At 35.3% G+C, this 12,664-nt stretch overlaps 2 protein-coding genes across 10 annotated transcripts; one reads left to right on the forward strand and one right to left on the reverse strand.

Annotated features, from left to right (window-relative positions):
- Positions 1 to 1,615: 1,615 nt before the first annotated feature.
- Positions 1,616 to 4,984, forward strand: LOC121794766 (non-functional NADPH-dependent codeinone reductase 2-like). Of its 8 annotated transcripts, none has more exons than XR_006049352.1 (6): positions 1,616 to 2,237; positions 2,325 to 2,568; positions 2,648 to 3,129; positions 3,251 to 3,355; positions 3,936 to 4,032; positions 4,344 to 4,984. XR_006049352.1 is itself a non-coding variant. In XM_042193099.1 (5 exons), coding segments are annotated over exons 1-5 (993 nt in total). In that variant the 5' UTR covers positions 1,626 to 1,899; the 3' UTR covers positions 3,293 to 4,984. The 8 variants fall into 8 exon arrangements, 3 of the variants coding, with proteins under 3 accessions (XP_042049031.1, XP_042049030.1, XP_042049033.1); XR_006049351.1 differs by having other exon boundaries at positions 1,618 to 2,237; positions 3,292 to 3,355; XR_006049354.1 differs by lacking the exon at positions 3,936 to 4,032.
- A 4,328-nt stretch (positions 4,985 to 9,312) lies between these two features.
- Positions 9,313 to 12,222, reverse strand: LOC121793527 (zinc finger MYND domain-containing protein 15). 2 transcript variants are annotated; one of them, XM_042191550.1, is made up of 11 exons: positions 12,062 to 12,222; positions 11,865 to 11,969; positions 11,683 to 11,789; positions 11,546 to 11,592; positions 11,369 to 11,469; positions 11,079 to 11,166; positions 10,563 to 10,671; positions 9,865 to 10,036; positions 9,708 to 9,779; positions 9,532 to 9,645; positions 9,313 to 9,452 (listed from the first exon to the last, which is right to left on the reverse strand). In XM_042191550.1, the coding sequence occupies exons 1-11, from the start codon at positions 12,161 to 12,163 to the stop codon at positions 9,360 to 9,362; spliced, it is 1,110 nt and encodes a 369-aa protein (XP_042047484.1). In that variant the 5' UTR covers positions 12,164 to 12,222; the 3' UTR covers positions 9,313 to 9,359. The 2 variants fall into 2 exon arrangements, with proteins under 2 accessions (XP_042047484.1, XP_042047485.1); XM_042191551.1 differs by having other exon boundaries at positions 11,683 to 11,763; positions 12,062 to 12,203.
- Between the last annotated feature and the right edge of the window lie 442 nt (positions 12,223 to 12,664).

Below are 12,664 nucleotides of genomic sequence, written 5' to 3' on the forward strand. Positions count from 1 at the left end.
AAAATAGAAAACGGTCTCTCTCTCTCCTTGACATGTGGGTCGACCAAATGAAAAATGAGACCATTTGGTCGCTCCCTCTCTTCCATGCATCCATTCACCAATGAGATTTTGCCATTTGGTATAATTTCATTGGTACTTAATTATTTTTCTTAATAAATCATTTATCTTTAATATATTATATTAAACAAAATTAATAATTATACCAAAATTCATAGTTTTTCGTTATCTATAAATAGAGATCAAAATTGCTATATTTTTTTGTAATTTTTATCTTCAATTATAATCAATTTTTATTTACTACAATTTCTTTTTTTAGTACTATCAATTATTTACCCTTAATTTTGTTAGTACACAATGCAATTTTATTTTTGGTTTGTTTGTCTATATTTTTTAATTTGTTATTTTTGTGTTTTAATAATTTTACAATAAAAAAATAATTTGAAACAAATAGAATTATTATTTACAAATAATATAAAAATAATATAAATTTTACCTCATGTGGTCATTGATAAATCACTAAAAATAGATAGGATTGGGTTGGATGAATATTGATGATTTGGAGGAGATAGAAACTAATTAAATATTGAAAAGGTAGGTGGTTGGGTTGAGTTGGATGGTTGCTGATAAATAGACTAAAGTCCCAAAATGGTCCTTAACATATTGCGATTTTTTTTTATTTTGGTCCAAAACATTATCTTTTGAATTATTCGGTCCCTCACATTTGAAATCGGATCACATTTGGTCCATTTTGGACGGCTCCGTCAAATTTTTGACGATTTTAATTGTCGGGTCACAAATCCGTCACTAATCTGTCACTAATTCATTAAATAAGAAATTAAAAAAGAAAATCTAATCCTAATCCCACCGAGACAAATCATCAAACACCTTCGCTCCAAACCCAATCAACGCATCTTCGACAACCGCGGCGAGCTTCTGATTCCGGCGGCGGCAGCCACCACAGCACCCCCAATCTTCCTCACTCCCGTAACCAATTTCCTCTTCTCCCCCTTTTCCCCTCTCCACCACCGCTCAAATTCGTCTTACTCCTCGTCCTCGCCGCAGCGCCGCCCCCAATTTCCCCGCCGGAGCTGCTCGCCATCCCACTCTCCCTCGTCACTCTCTCGAAATCATCCCCCAATTTCCTCACCGGATGGCGCTTGACGTTGAGGCCGCCCATGGACCAGTGGGCCTCCTGCGCCCACGACATGAGCGGATCGGTGACGGAGGGCGGTGGATCGACCCTCTCGGAGTTGAGCTTGACGTCGGTGTAGAAGCGAGGGCGCGGCAGGCTGCTGCCGTAGAACTTCCCCGGACCTAGTTGCACAACCATTTCTGCGGCGGATTGTTTGTGTGTGTGTGTGTGGGGAGATCTGATTGAAGGTGTTGTTTATGCTCGATTGATTTGAGTGTGTGTGAGGGAAGAGGCGCGGCTTTTGTAGGGCGTGGTTTAGGGATTAGTGACGGATTTGTGACGGATTTATTTCTCCCAGTTAGTGACGAATTTGTGACCCAATAATTAAAACCGTCAAATATTTGACGGAACCGTCCAAAATGGACCAAATGTGATCCGATTTCAAATGTGAGGGACCGAATAATTCAAAAGATAATGTTTTGGACCAAAATAAAAAAAAAAAACGCATTATGTTAAGGACCATTTTGGGACTTTAATCCTGATAAATATAGTCTTAGTGAAACGAGTGAATGAGTTGTAGCATGCTACACAGCCCGGAGGTGACATTAAGGTCATGGGTTCGAGCTCCAGCACTTCCTGAGAGGTTCGAGCAGAATTAGTCCGGGAGCGGATCACCTACTCCAAAAATGGGTTGGGAAGTATTTAGAAGTTTGATCGACAATTCGATACCATAGTTGAAAAACATATCCATAATAAATCAAGCATAGATGAGAGACATTTATCCAATGGCTTCAATTTCCATCCCTGAAATCACCCTCAACTCTGGCACAGGCAAAATCCCCGCCTTGGGATTTGGCACCGCCGCCGATCCGCCCGTTGATTCACTCACCACCAAAACCGCCGTTTTGCAAGGCATCGAGCTCGGTTACAGGCATTTCGACACCGCCGCTCTCTACAACTCAGAGCAGCCACTAGGGGAAGCCATAGCCGAAGCCGTGGACCGCCGCTTGATCGGATCCCGCCGCGACTTGTTCATAACCTCTAAGCTATGGTGCACCGACGCTCATCCCCAACACGTCGTCTCAGCCCTCAACACAACCCTCAAGTAAATCAATTTTGCAAAATATCGACTTTACCTTTACCTAGGTTTTTTGTTTTTTTAATCGGATTTGATTTGGTGGCTATGTTGCAGGAATCTTAATACAGATTACATCGATTTGTATTTGATTCATTGGCCGGTGAGTGCTAAGGCTGGAAAAGTTGAATACCCAATCAAAGCAGAGGATTTTGCTCCGATGGAATTTGGGGCGGTGTGGGCAGCCATGGAAGAATGCCAGAGAATTGGACTCACCAGAGCAATCGGAGTCAGCAATTTTTCTTCCAAGAAGCTTCTAGAAATCCTGGCCACCGCGAAAATCCCCCCCGCTGTCAATCAAGTGAGCCCTGCCTCCAGCTTAAACGATCGAATTTTGTAAAAGAAATTCAGCTTATTGTTTGAATCTGTATCATAAAAAGGTAGAGGTGAATCCATGCTGGCAACAAAAGAAATTGATACAGTTCTGCAAGGAAAAGGGGATACTTGTGGTTGCTTATTCTCCTCTAGGGGCATTTCGGACATTTTACGGCACCAATAGAGTAATGGAATCGGAAGTGCTAAAGCAGATAGCCGAAGCCAAGGGGAAAACTGTTGCTCAGGTGAATATGATTGAACAAAATCCTTTGACGCCAATCCCTGTTTTACCCTTGTTGGGATTGTTGAATTTGCAGGTGGCTTTGAGCTGGGCATATGAGCAAGGGATTGGTGTGGTGGCGAAGAGTTTTAAGAGGGAGAGGATGAAAGAGAATACGGGCATATTTGATTGGTCATTGAGCAGTGAAGAAGCTGATTTGATTAGTCAAATCCCACAAGAAAGAGCATGTCTTGGAGTGGATTACACCTCTATCTATGGCCCTTACAAGACCATTCAACAACTTTGGGACGAAGAAGATATTTCATAGTTAGTCTCGTCTTTTTCTCCATATTGTCATCTTTATCCAATAAATGCGCAATCATAATCTGTATACAATATTCTTGAGTTTATAAGCTTCTCAGCATCTTATAACAGCTTATAAACTCAGGCAAACGTAAACGACTTCTTAATCTCCACAAATTGAATTAGGTACGGAGTTGCAGATGTCTTGGATTGGAGACTGAGAAAACATTGCGCTGTGGGGTTTATCTCAGTGAGTTCTAAGTTCCCTTCTCTGAAACATATTAATGTTTAGTAAATTGATTTGCTTTAGTTGGTCTTCTTGCTACTTTTTTCAATATAGTTGTAAGTTAGGTGCTCCACTTGTTTATAGATGTCAAGCATTTTGCCAAGGTGGAACCATGACATCTATGAATGTTGAAAATTGTTGAACAATTGTGATAATGAAATAATATCTCTAAAGCTAAGATTTATTAATCAGGAGGAAGTTTTCAAATTTATTTATGTGCATATTAAACATCCCAAGCTAACACTCTTTAAGACACTATATTTTTTAGCAAAAGAAATTTGAGTCATTATAAGTAGCATAATTATGTTACTAGAGACAAGTTGTACTAAAATAGAGGCCAAATGGAGTACATGGAAGCATGGCTTATGGAGTAGCTAGTTTCTGCCATAACTATCACTATATTTGAAAGGAACCCTTGATCTCCATTGATTATTGGTATTTTCTTTTGGTACGAGTTTTATTTTCTGCTTCTTACTTCCTTTTGGTGTTTTGAAAGTTTTCTTATGAAACTGTATAGAGCAATCAACCTCTTTTTGAATGCTAGATTAAAAGAGGGTCCTCAACTCAACTCCAACTCCTACTCTACCTCTTAAATCTTGATTTCCTATCCAAGAAGCCTCAAGGGAAAAAAGCTTGTCAGTGTAAGTTGCAGAGACTAAAGAAATTTATCTTCATTTTTATTGACTAATACATTCTCTACCTTTTGGACTTTATTTACTTTACTTTTACTTATTTTAATTTCTAAATATTGTGCTATGATAACAATGATGTGTGTATAAGTGCCAAAAGATGTAATAAAACAATTGCACATGCATTGGTTGTGTGAGTGTTGTATCAAATATTGTTTGGTTTTGGAACTTAACAAGAGTATCTTTTTATCATATTAAATATTGTTACGACTTTGTATTTTTTATCTTGAATAATACTCGGTGTTTATCTTGAGCGTGTGTAGTTGTGGAAGCATTGATTCAAACATGTCTAAATTTCCTATGATGACACGAAAAGAATCCGAACGCGACTCCGCCCTAATCCAGAGGTGAGTAAGGAGAAGAATATGGACGAGTACGGAACGACAACCAACATCATCTACAGAGATGTACTTGATAGTCACGAACAACGGAGAGGTCCCAACAACCTCAGGAGACAAAAGCACGTCCGTTTCAGACAATGATAGTTGTTCAAGGAGACAGGCAAGTTCCCAATATAAACACCACAGCCTCACCCCTCACATCCACATAATTCACTGAGTTTCTTTCTTAAGCAGCTTCAGATTATTGGGTAAATTCCCTTCTTTGTATGGGAAGGACTAACGCTCTTTTGATAATGGGATCAAGATCAAATCAAGAGTTTCAACCTTTCTACTTATTGTGTAACTAAGCCAAATCATTGATTCATACTTTAGGATGTGAGGATAAATAGAATGACCATATGAATTTGAAATTTCACAAGATTATTAGTAGATGATTTCGGGAGTAGTGGATAGAGCGAATGAGTAACCCATCTAACTTAAATATTGTAATGTGTGCGTGTCATAAATTTTCCACTTATATGATGTGTCTAACCAATCCATATCTAGATTTTGATTGGGTGTCACATGTACTTCCATCTAGATGAAAGTATGCTGGCTGCAATAGTGTCTTAGGTTTAACAATAACAATAACAATATAAAATTTAATATTTCATTTGGAATCATGCTATTCGATTATCCTCAAAATATGAATTGATTTTTAACATAAACAATAATTAGGAGTATATAAATATCAACAACAAATTTACTGTGTCATTTTCGAGTCGCTTCCATTGCACTCTCTCCATTTTTATTAAGCTCTTCAAGGTTTATTGTGTATTGTTTTGTAGTATTCACTCTTAGCGTTCAACTACAAACTATCTCCAAATCAAGTTTATTTTATCATCTAAGTTTATTTTATTATTCCAGCCTATAGTAATTAAAACTTTAAAAATAGTTATGAATATTATATAATGTAGGCATAGAGATATCGGAAAATAATTCTAATTATACCATCAGAATCCTAATTTTGAGAAAGAAGGGTATTGAGTATAATTAAAATGCCACATTGCTATAACTCTAATTTTCTCATTATTAACCTAAGAATCTAACATAAAGGACCGACAAAATGATATTAATGCAGGAAATTGTGTGTAAAATTTTTATTTCTTGGGTCAAATTAAAATTTATTAAAACAAATTACGTATTTACTATATAATCTATACACAACCGACCTAAGGAGTGTATATCATATATGTATTCAGTAGATTGTTTGTAAACTTGAGGAAAAGAAACTGAATCAATTGTATACAAAAAGTTATATATCTCCACAAGCTCTCTCAAAGAAATAAAATTAATTGTAGGAATAGAATTAATTGTATGCAAAAAGGCAAAAGCTATATCTCCAAAAGTTCGAGAAAAAATTCAATGGTCAATCCACACCAAGGTGTCAATCTTATTTGGTATGTCCTACTAATAAATTTTTGACAAATGGAAATACAATATATTCATAATTCCAACTAGATATATAAACAAATGGAACACTCTAAATTATATGGAAAGCTTCTACCCATTCCATGTATAATGCATACACTATTATGTATTTTAATATTTAATCAATTTTCATGATTATTGTCAAGGTCATCTTAAACATAAATACAGAAAACGATCACATTACCCATTTTAGATTTTAGGTGATTACTTTTTTTTCTCAATATTTATATATACAAAAAATCTAGATAAATAAAACATGTAATTATAACTTGCAAGTTTATTAGTGTTAAATACTTATAAATTAAATTAACAATATAAATAATTCTGAAGTGTATAAATTAAATTAATTATATGACTAATTATATAGTGTAGCTTTTGTTTAATATTTTCATCGCACATTGAATGTATGAATATTATATACGAGTGCTATGTTAAATTATAAAAATAGTTAAATAATAATAAGATGATCTAAAAACTAATACTGGTACATTTTATCCTTTTCAATATACCATCAAAAAGTTCCAGAAAAAAAAATCTATGAATAACATTTAAATTTAAAGTTATAGAAAACTAAAACTACTATAACAAAAGTGATAGTGATCCCCAATTAAAAAATTAATCTTATCAAAGTTAATTGATAGTAGTTAATACATGAAATATCTCCATAGTTTCATAATAAAATAAAACAAATAATAGTTCTAACATAAAGTATAAAACTATCATTTTTTTTATATTTACGTATAAAATGACTGACAATAATTGTGATGATGATTCAACATTTAAATAAATAGAATAATGAATATCTCTTTCATATATAGTGTATTTATTATACATGGAATATGAAGAAACTTTCCATATAATTTAATGTTTCCATTGTTTATATATCTAGTTGGAAGCATGACTATATATATTTTCATTTGTCAAAAATCTATTGATAGGACATACCAAATAAGATTGACACCTTGGTGTTGATTGGCCACTGAATTTTTTCTCCAAAAGTTCTCACTTAATTACGGCCATTGACACGCACAATTTTACAATTTGAAATTCATCCTCCATCAATTATACAACAAATACTTCTTGTGTTCCAACAAATTTATCAAAGCTACAAGTAGAATGGGGAATTTACATTATTCTTAGTCACCCATTCGTCACGAATAAGTGAACATATTAATTATCTATATTTATACTAATAAAATCAATGCCTGAGATCATGGCAACATATTTAATTTAAATAAGGCTAATTGGTCGGAAAAACCATGAATTATGTCAAAATTTGGTATTTCCTGCAATCATTAAAATTGGTCAGATAAATCAATCACAAACTTTAATGATTGAGCGAATTTCTTATGGAGATTTTATTATATTATAATATTTATAATAACATTTTTGTTTAAGTTTTCCAAAAATCTCGTTTTATATATCTATAGATTTGTTGATATACATATTCGGAGTACAATCCAAAAAAATAATTTAAACTAAAAATGTTAGTATAAAATATAATCCAGTGCTTTGTACAATTACATTTAATCTTTTAAATGAAGATTCACAATATATTTCGACCTAAATCGTCTCGTTTTACTGCACATAAAAATTAAACTTCTCGTAACACATTAAAGGGCCAATATAATATTTCTAACCGACAAACATTAAGAGAGTTAATCTTGCTTAAAAATAAATAAAATCTTTTTCACTTTCTCTAATTTTATTAAAAAAGTTATAATGACATTGTTGTTATTTTTTCCAAAACTCCTTTTTTATGAGAAATTTATATATGCATAGATTGAATTATAATATGTTTGATGATACTTATCTAAATCTAAAACTATATAAAAGGCGAGTTTTGACCTTATTTTTAAATATTTATAAGCTATGGGATAAATTTGGATATTTATAAATTTTAAGCCTAATTAATTATATAACATTCTTAAAAAAGTAAATAAGATTAAAATGGAGGTTATGAATCTTTATGATTATAAGAGGACTATGATTTGTAACTTCCAATCATATCCGTTAATTTATTTTCAAATGCGAAACTGACACAAAAAAAATTGTAAGTTATTGAGAACAACAAAGGTAAACCATAAGGCCATCCACAACGCTGTCTCTATACCGTCTCTTAAACCGTCTCTTAACTACTATTTGAGCACTATTTGAGGGCCCCACTGTCCTTTTTTCCTCCATCTCTTAACTAAGAGACGGAACCTGCAACGCTCCGTCTCTTAACCGTCTCTATACCGTCTCTTAATTACTATTCATTCAATTTAATTTATAATTTTTTTTAAAACCCAATTCAATTTAAACAAACACACTTTATTAAAATTAAAACAATATTACAACTTAACATTAAAAAAACGAAGACATAATTAAAATTCTAAAAAAATAAAAATGACATAATTTAATCTTCTCCGCCAAAGTTTTCCCAAATGTGCTCAATTAGATCCTCTTGGAGTTGGGTGTGGGCGCTAGAGTCGCGTGTCCTTGCCCGAATAGCCAACCGTTCTTGTATAGATGGATGCGCTCCACTTCGCGGCGGACTACTTGCGGTTGAGCTTCCGGGGAGCGTCGTGGGGGTGGTGCGGCTTCCTCCGCCTCTCGTCGTCGATCTTCTTCGAGTGATTGTTCCATTAATTGGCGCATTTGCTCAAAAGGATCCATTTGTTTGAGTTGATTGAAGATGGAAATTGGAGTGATAGAGAGGATTTGAGAGGAATAGATGTGTGTTTGTGTTTGAAATGAGTATGGAATAGAATTATTTATAGAGTAAAAAAATAAAAATTTAAAAAATGAAAATAAATATTTAACGGTAATATTACCGTTTGAAAAAAAAAAATTTTTATTAAAAATCGATTTTTAAAAAAAAATGAATTATTGCGTCATCAGTGACGACGCCCACTCGCGGGCCAGCGAGTGGGCGTCACGCACGCATGGGGACGTGCCACGTGTCCCTGGCGCGTGGCGAGACATCTCGTCTTGTGTCTCGCCGAGACGAGCTACGCGACGAGATGGGCGCTGCAATGCGTCTCGCGGGGGTCTCGTCTCTCCGAGACGAGACGCGAGCCCGGCGCGAGACGCGTTGTGGATGGTCTAAGGAGTATAAAGTTAGTGGCATGTTTATTCGTTTAATATTTATATAGGAGCATCGAAACAAGTATCCACGGGTGCCCACACCCAATTTCGGGCAAAACGGCAGTCCCAATACCCGCCCCGTAGTGAGTCGGGTATCCAGCACCCGACACGGCGGGTACCCAACCCAGCACAAAAAAAAATTTAATCTTCTTTTTTTATTATTATATGTATATTTTATATGATTTGCACACTTCTACTCCTATATATCATCGATTTGATTGTAGTCGGGTAAGCTATTTCCCAATATTTCCAGAATCAACATCCCAGTTTAAGAGCAAGATCACCGGCCAGCTTAAGAGCAGCATCGCTTTAATTCATTGCACAAACAACTAGTATAGTTCACAAGCCAAACATGAAGCAATTAGAATAACATGGAAGATAGAGAGCACTTTCTTCAACACAAAGAGGCTGCCTGAATGGGTTTATCTGAATCTGCAGAGTCGTAAAATCACCTTAGTAAGAACTAGGAAGCTGCAAAAATTCAGTGTAATAGAGAAAGAAAGAGACGTACTGGTATTCTAGGAGCATAGCCTGTTACAGATCTGATACATGAAGCTGCAAGATGACAAGCTTCTTCACAGTAATCGGAGAATACTGCTGGAACCTTGAGATCCTTTATTACTTCCTGTGTGAAATGTAAGAACTAAGCATCTATGTATACTCTATTTTGCTAAAAAAATTACTTACAAGAGTAGGTATCCAGCTCTTGTAGGCGGCAACACCTGCGTTTGGGGCTATGATAATATGAGGAAAAGAATCCTACACAAACAAATCTAGTGAGAAAGTGAATAAAGCCATTGATACATAATGGGAAGTTATCTTGCCACTGGTTTCTTGTTGCAACCTGCAGTAATTCTCTGTAACAGTCATGATAACAGCCTGCATGGAGTCGTAATGTGATTGCAGAAGAGAGACGAGTGTCTACCCTTTCGCGGTAACTATCAGCAGAACTCTGGCACTCACAGCCCATGTCATTACACTGAGCATAAGTACACAGATCAATCTTTTCACCGTCCCTGTAATACAAGTAACATGCATATCAATAGGATGATGAATAGATCCTTCAAAGAGTTAACATCTTGAAACCTAAGGCACTAAGCATAATGAAGCTTTTTTGTGGACAAAAGTTGCTGATAGGAAACTGTGACATTGAAACTTTCAAGAGTGCTACAAATGGATTTTGGGAGAATTGCAAAGTTATTGAAAAATTGTGGTTGAAGTCAACTTTGACAAAGAAGATCTTATACTGTCTGCAGGTCCGAGGGAGCAAAAATTTTAAGAGGCATCAGAAATCAGCCTACATAATGATGTCAGTCGTTAGAAAATTTTATGTTACGGACTCAATTAATTGTTGCAATTGACACAACACCTTCCATTTCATTGGTGCAAAGCATAAGTGTCTATACAGGCATACCTTCAGGAAATGCAGATTGGAAAATGACTTTGGTGCGACTAAAAAGGTGCATAGAGATGTAAAATGCATGTCATAGTCAAAGTCAAAGCACAACATGAAAGTCGGAAGTTTATAACATTTCGCCAGACCTGACATTTGGAATTGCAGGTCCAACAAGATCGATGTACAGCTTTACTCCCGGGAAGAGTGCTTGCAGCTCCCCAAAGATTACCAGCTGAAGAAGTTCCCTTTCTGGTCCTTTAAGAATTAAGTTTAATTAAGAATTAAGTTTAAATAATGGTCAAGGGCAACATAATTGGATAATTTGGATCATACGCTAGAGTAAACAACAATGAGAAAAGGCAATCATGAGACATCGTATGTGTAACTGTCTACACCGACCGCAATCAAAGGCAAACAAGTATCACAATTAGCAAAACTCAGATGATATATCATTTTCATATTAAAGATTTAATGTCAAATTCAATAAACCTAGACCAAATCATGTTGTCGGTTATTTTCGAGTCTCAACATCATTGCACAAACAATAGCACAATTGTAATAAGCATTCTGGTGAAGCATGAAATAATAGCAGGTTCAACAAAGAAAAATTGTAGTAATAGCAGCAAAGAGTTACTGTAAAAGTAACTACTATGGTGAGATACCTAGATAATGTATTCGCAGTTCGTTGGCGAATTCAGGAAGCAAGCTTTCAAGAGTTGCAAGCTGAATGGCCCGGAATATTGTTAAGGGCTGGACAAGTATATTCATCGTATTAGCACATATACCACTTGTATTCAGCATCAGTAAACATCAAAACTGAAGGTCATACATGATAAAGGCTGTGTGTGTGTGTGTGTTTTAAACTTATGGATGAATAGTGATGTTTATTTGTTCTCTATTACACACACACACACACACACACACACACCTCTCAAATAGACAGACAACATACCCAATGAAGAAGTAAAGAAGCAGGGCTACAAAAAGGGATGTGCCTCCACTCGTAGTAGTCCTTCCAAGAAGTTAGGCAGTCAGGTATTGGAGAGGATGGTCCTGGCTATTGGCAAGTGTTTGTAAGTAGAAAGCGTTAAGCATCACATATTACTAATTTATAAGCAACAATAAGTACCTCTGCAAGGACATAACTCACTTGGAAGATTCCAACTACTCATCAACCTACATAACATACTAGCAGAAATCAATTCAATATTTCAATCTGAAATGAACAACAAAAAATACACCTAAAACTTGGGAAAGATTTAGCACCTTGAATGGTCATAACTAGAGGCTGAGACTCCACCACAGCTGCATTCACAAATCCACATTCCTAAAAGGTGGACGCCAAGCCTATTTAAAAATGAACACCTTGTATCCTACAATCAATGCTATTCTCTTTTCAAAACCAAACAAGCGCCTACAATTAGTTAATGTATAAAACCCTAGAAAACCTGGATTTGGGTGAATGTGAAAGGGAAATCATTCAAGGTGTTAGCGCGCTTCATTTGCTGCTCGAACCTCTCACACTCTCTTTTATGCGCACTTCTGTGCGAAACCTATGTATTGTAAATCAATAAATTAGTACAAGGATGAAAACTACTACAAAATTTTCTACAAAACGAGCGGAAAGTAAATAAAAGGGAAGCACCTGATGAGCGAGGGAGCAGTACGCAACGACTTGGCAACGTTGGCAACGGCGGATGGGAGGGCCGGAGCACGGCGTTCCACCGCCCTTTGCGGCGCACTCCATTTTTTCTATGCGTCTCTTACAAAATTGCTAATAGAATCGCTGCACGATTTCTCTCTATTTCACGAAATAATTGAACAAATAAATACGTAAAAAAAGATAGTAGAAGTATAAAAATATATTTCTTTAAATTATTACTTTATTTATAATTTCCAATTAAAACTTATAAGTAATTGAATTAAATAGTTCTTCCTTAAAGCTTAATAAACATTGAGCACTGGGTTCATCTATTTTTTTATTATTATTTCTTACAATCTTCTTGTATAAAATGGCCACACGCATTCAACGATTCAATTAGATAGTAATTGAATTAAATAGTTATTTCTTAAAGCATCAACAACCATTAAAGCTACATTATTCATATGTTTTAGAAAACTAAGTCACAACTATTGAACCATACATACACAACTCATCTATTTCTTAGTATTTTAATTATACTAACTTTCAGTTAAAATATAATGTATCGCATTGTCATTAGCAAGCGAGTAACATCTGCGTGCTAAT

Source organism: Salvia splendens, chromosome 3 (genome assembly GCF_004379255.2).
Source record: "Salvia splendens isolate huo1 chromosome 3, SspV2, whole genome shotgun sequence".
Lineage (NCBI taxonomy): Eukaryota > Viridiplantae > Streptophyta > Magnoliopsida > Lamiales > Lamiaceae > Salvia > Salvia splendens.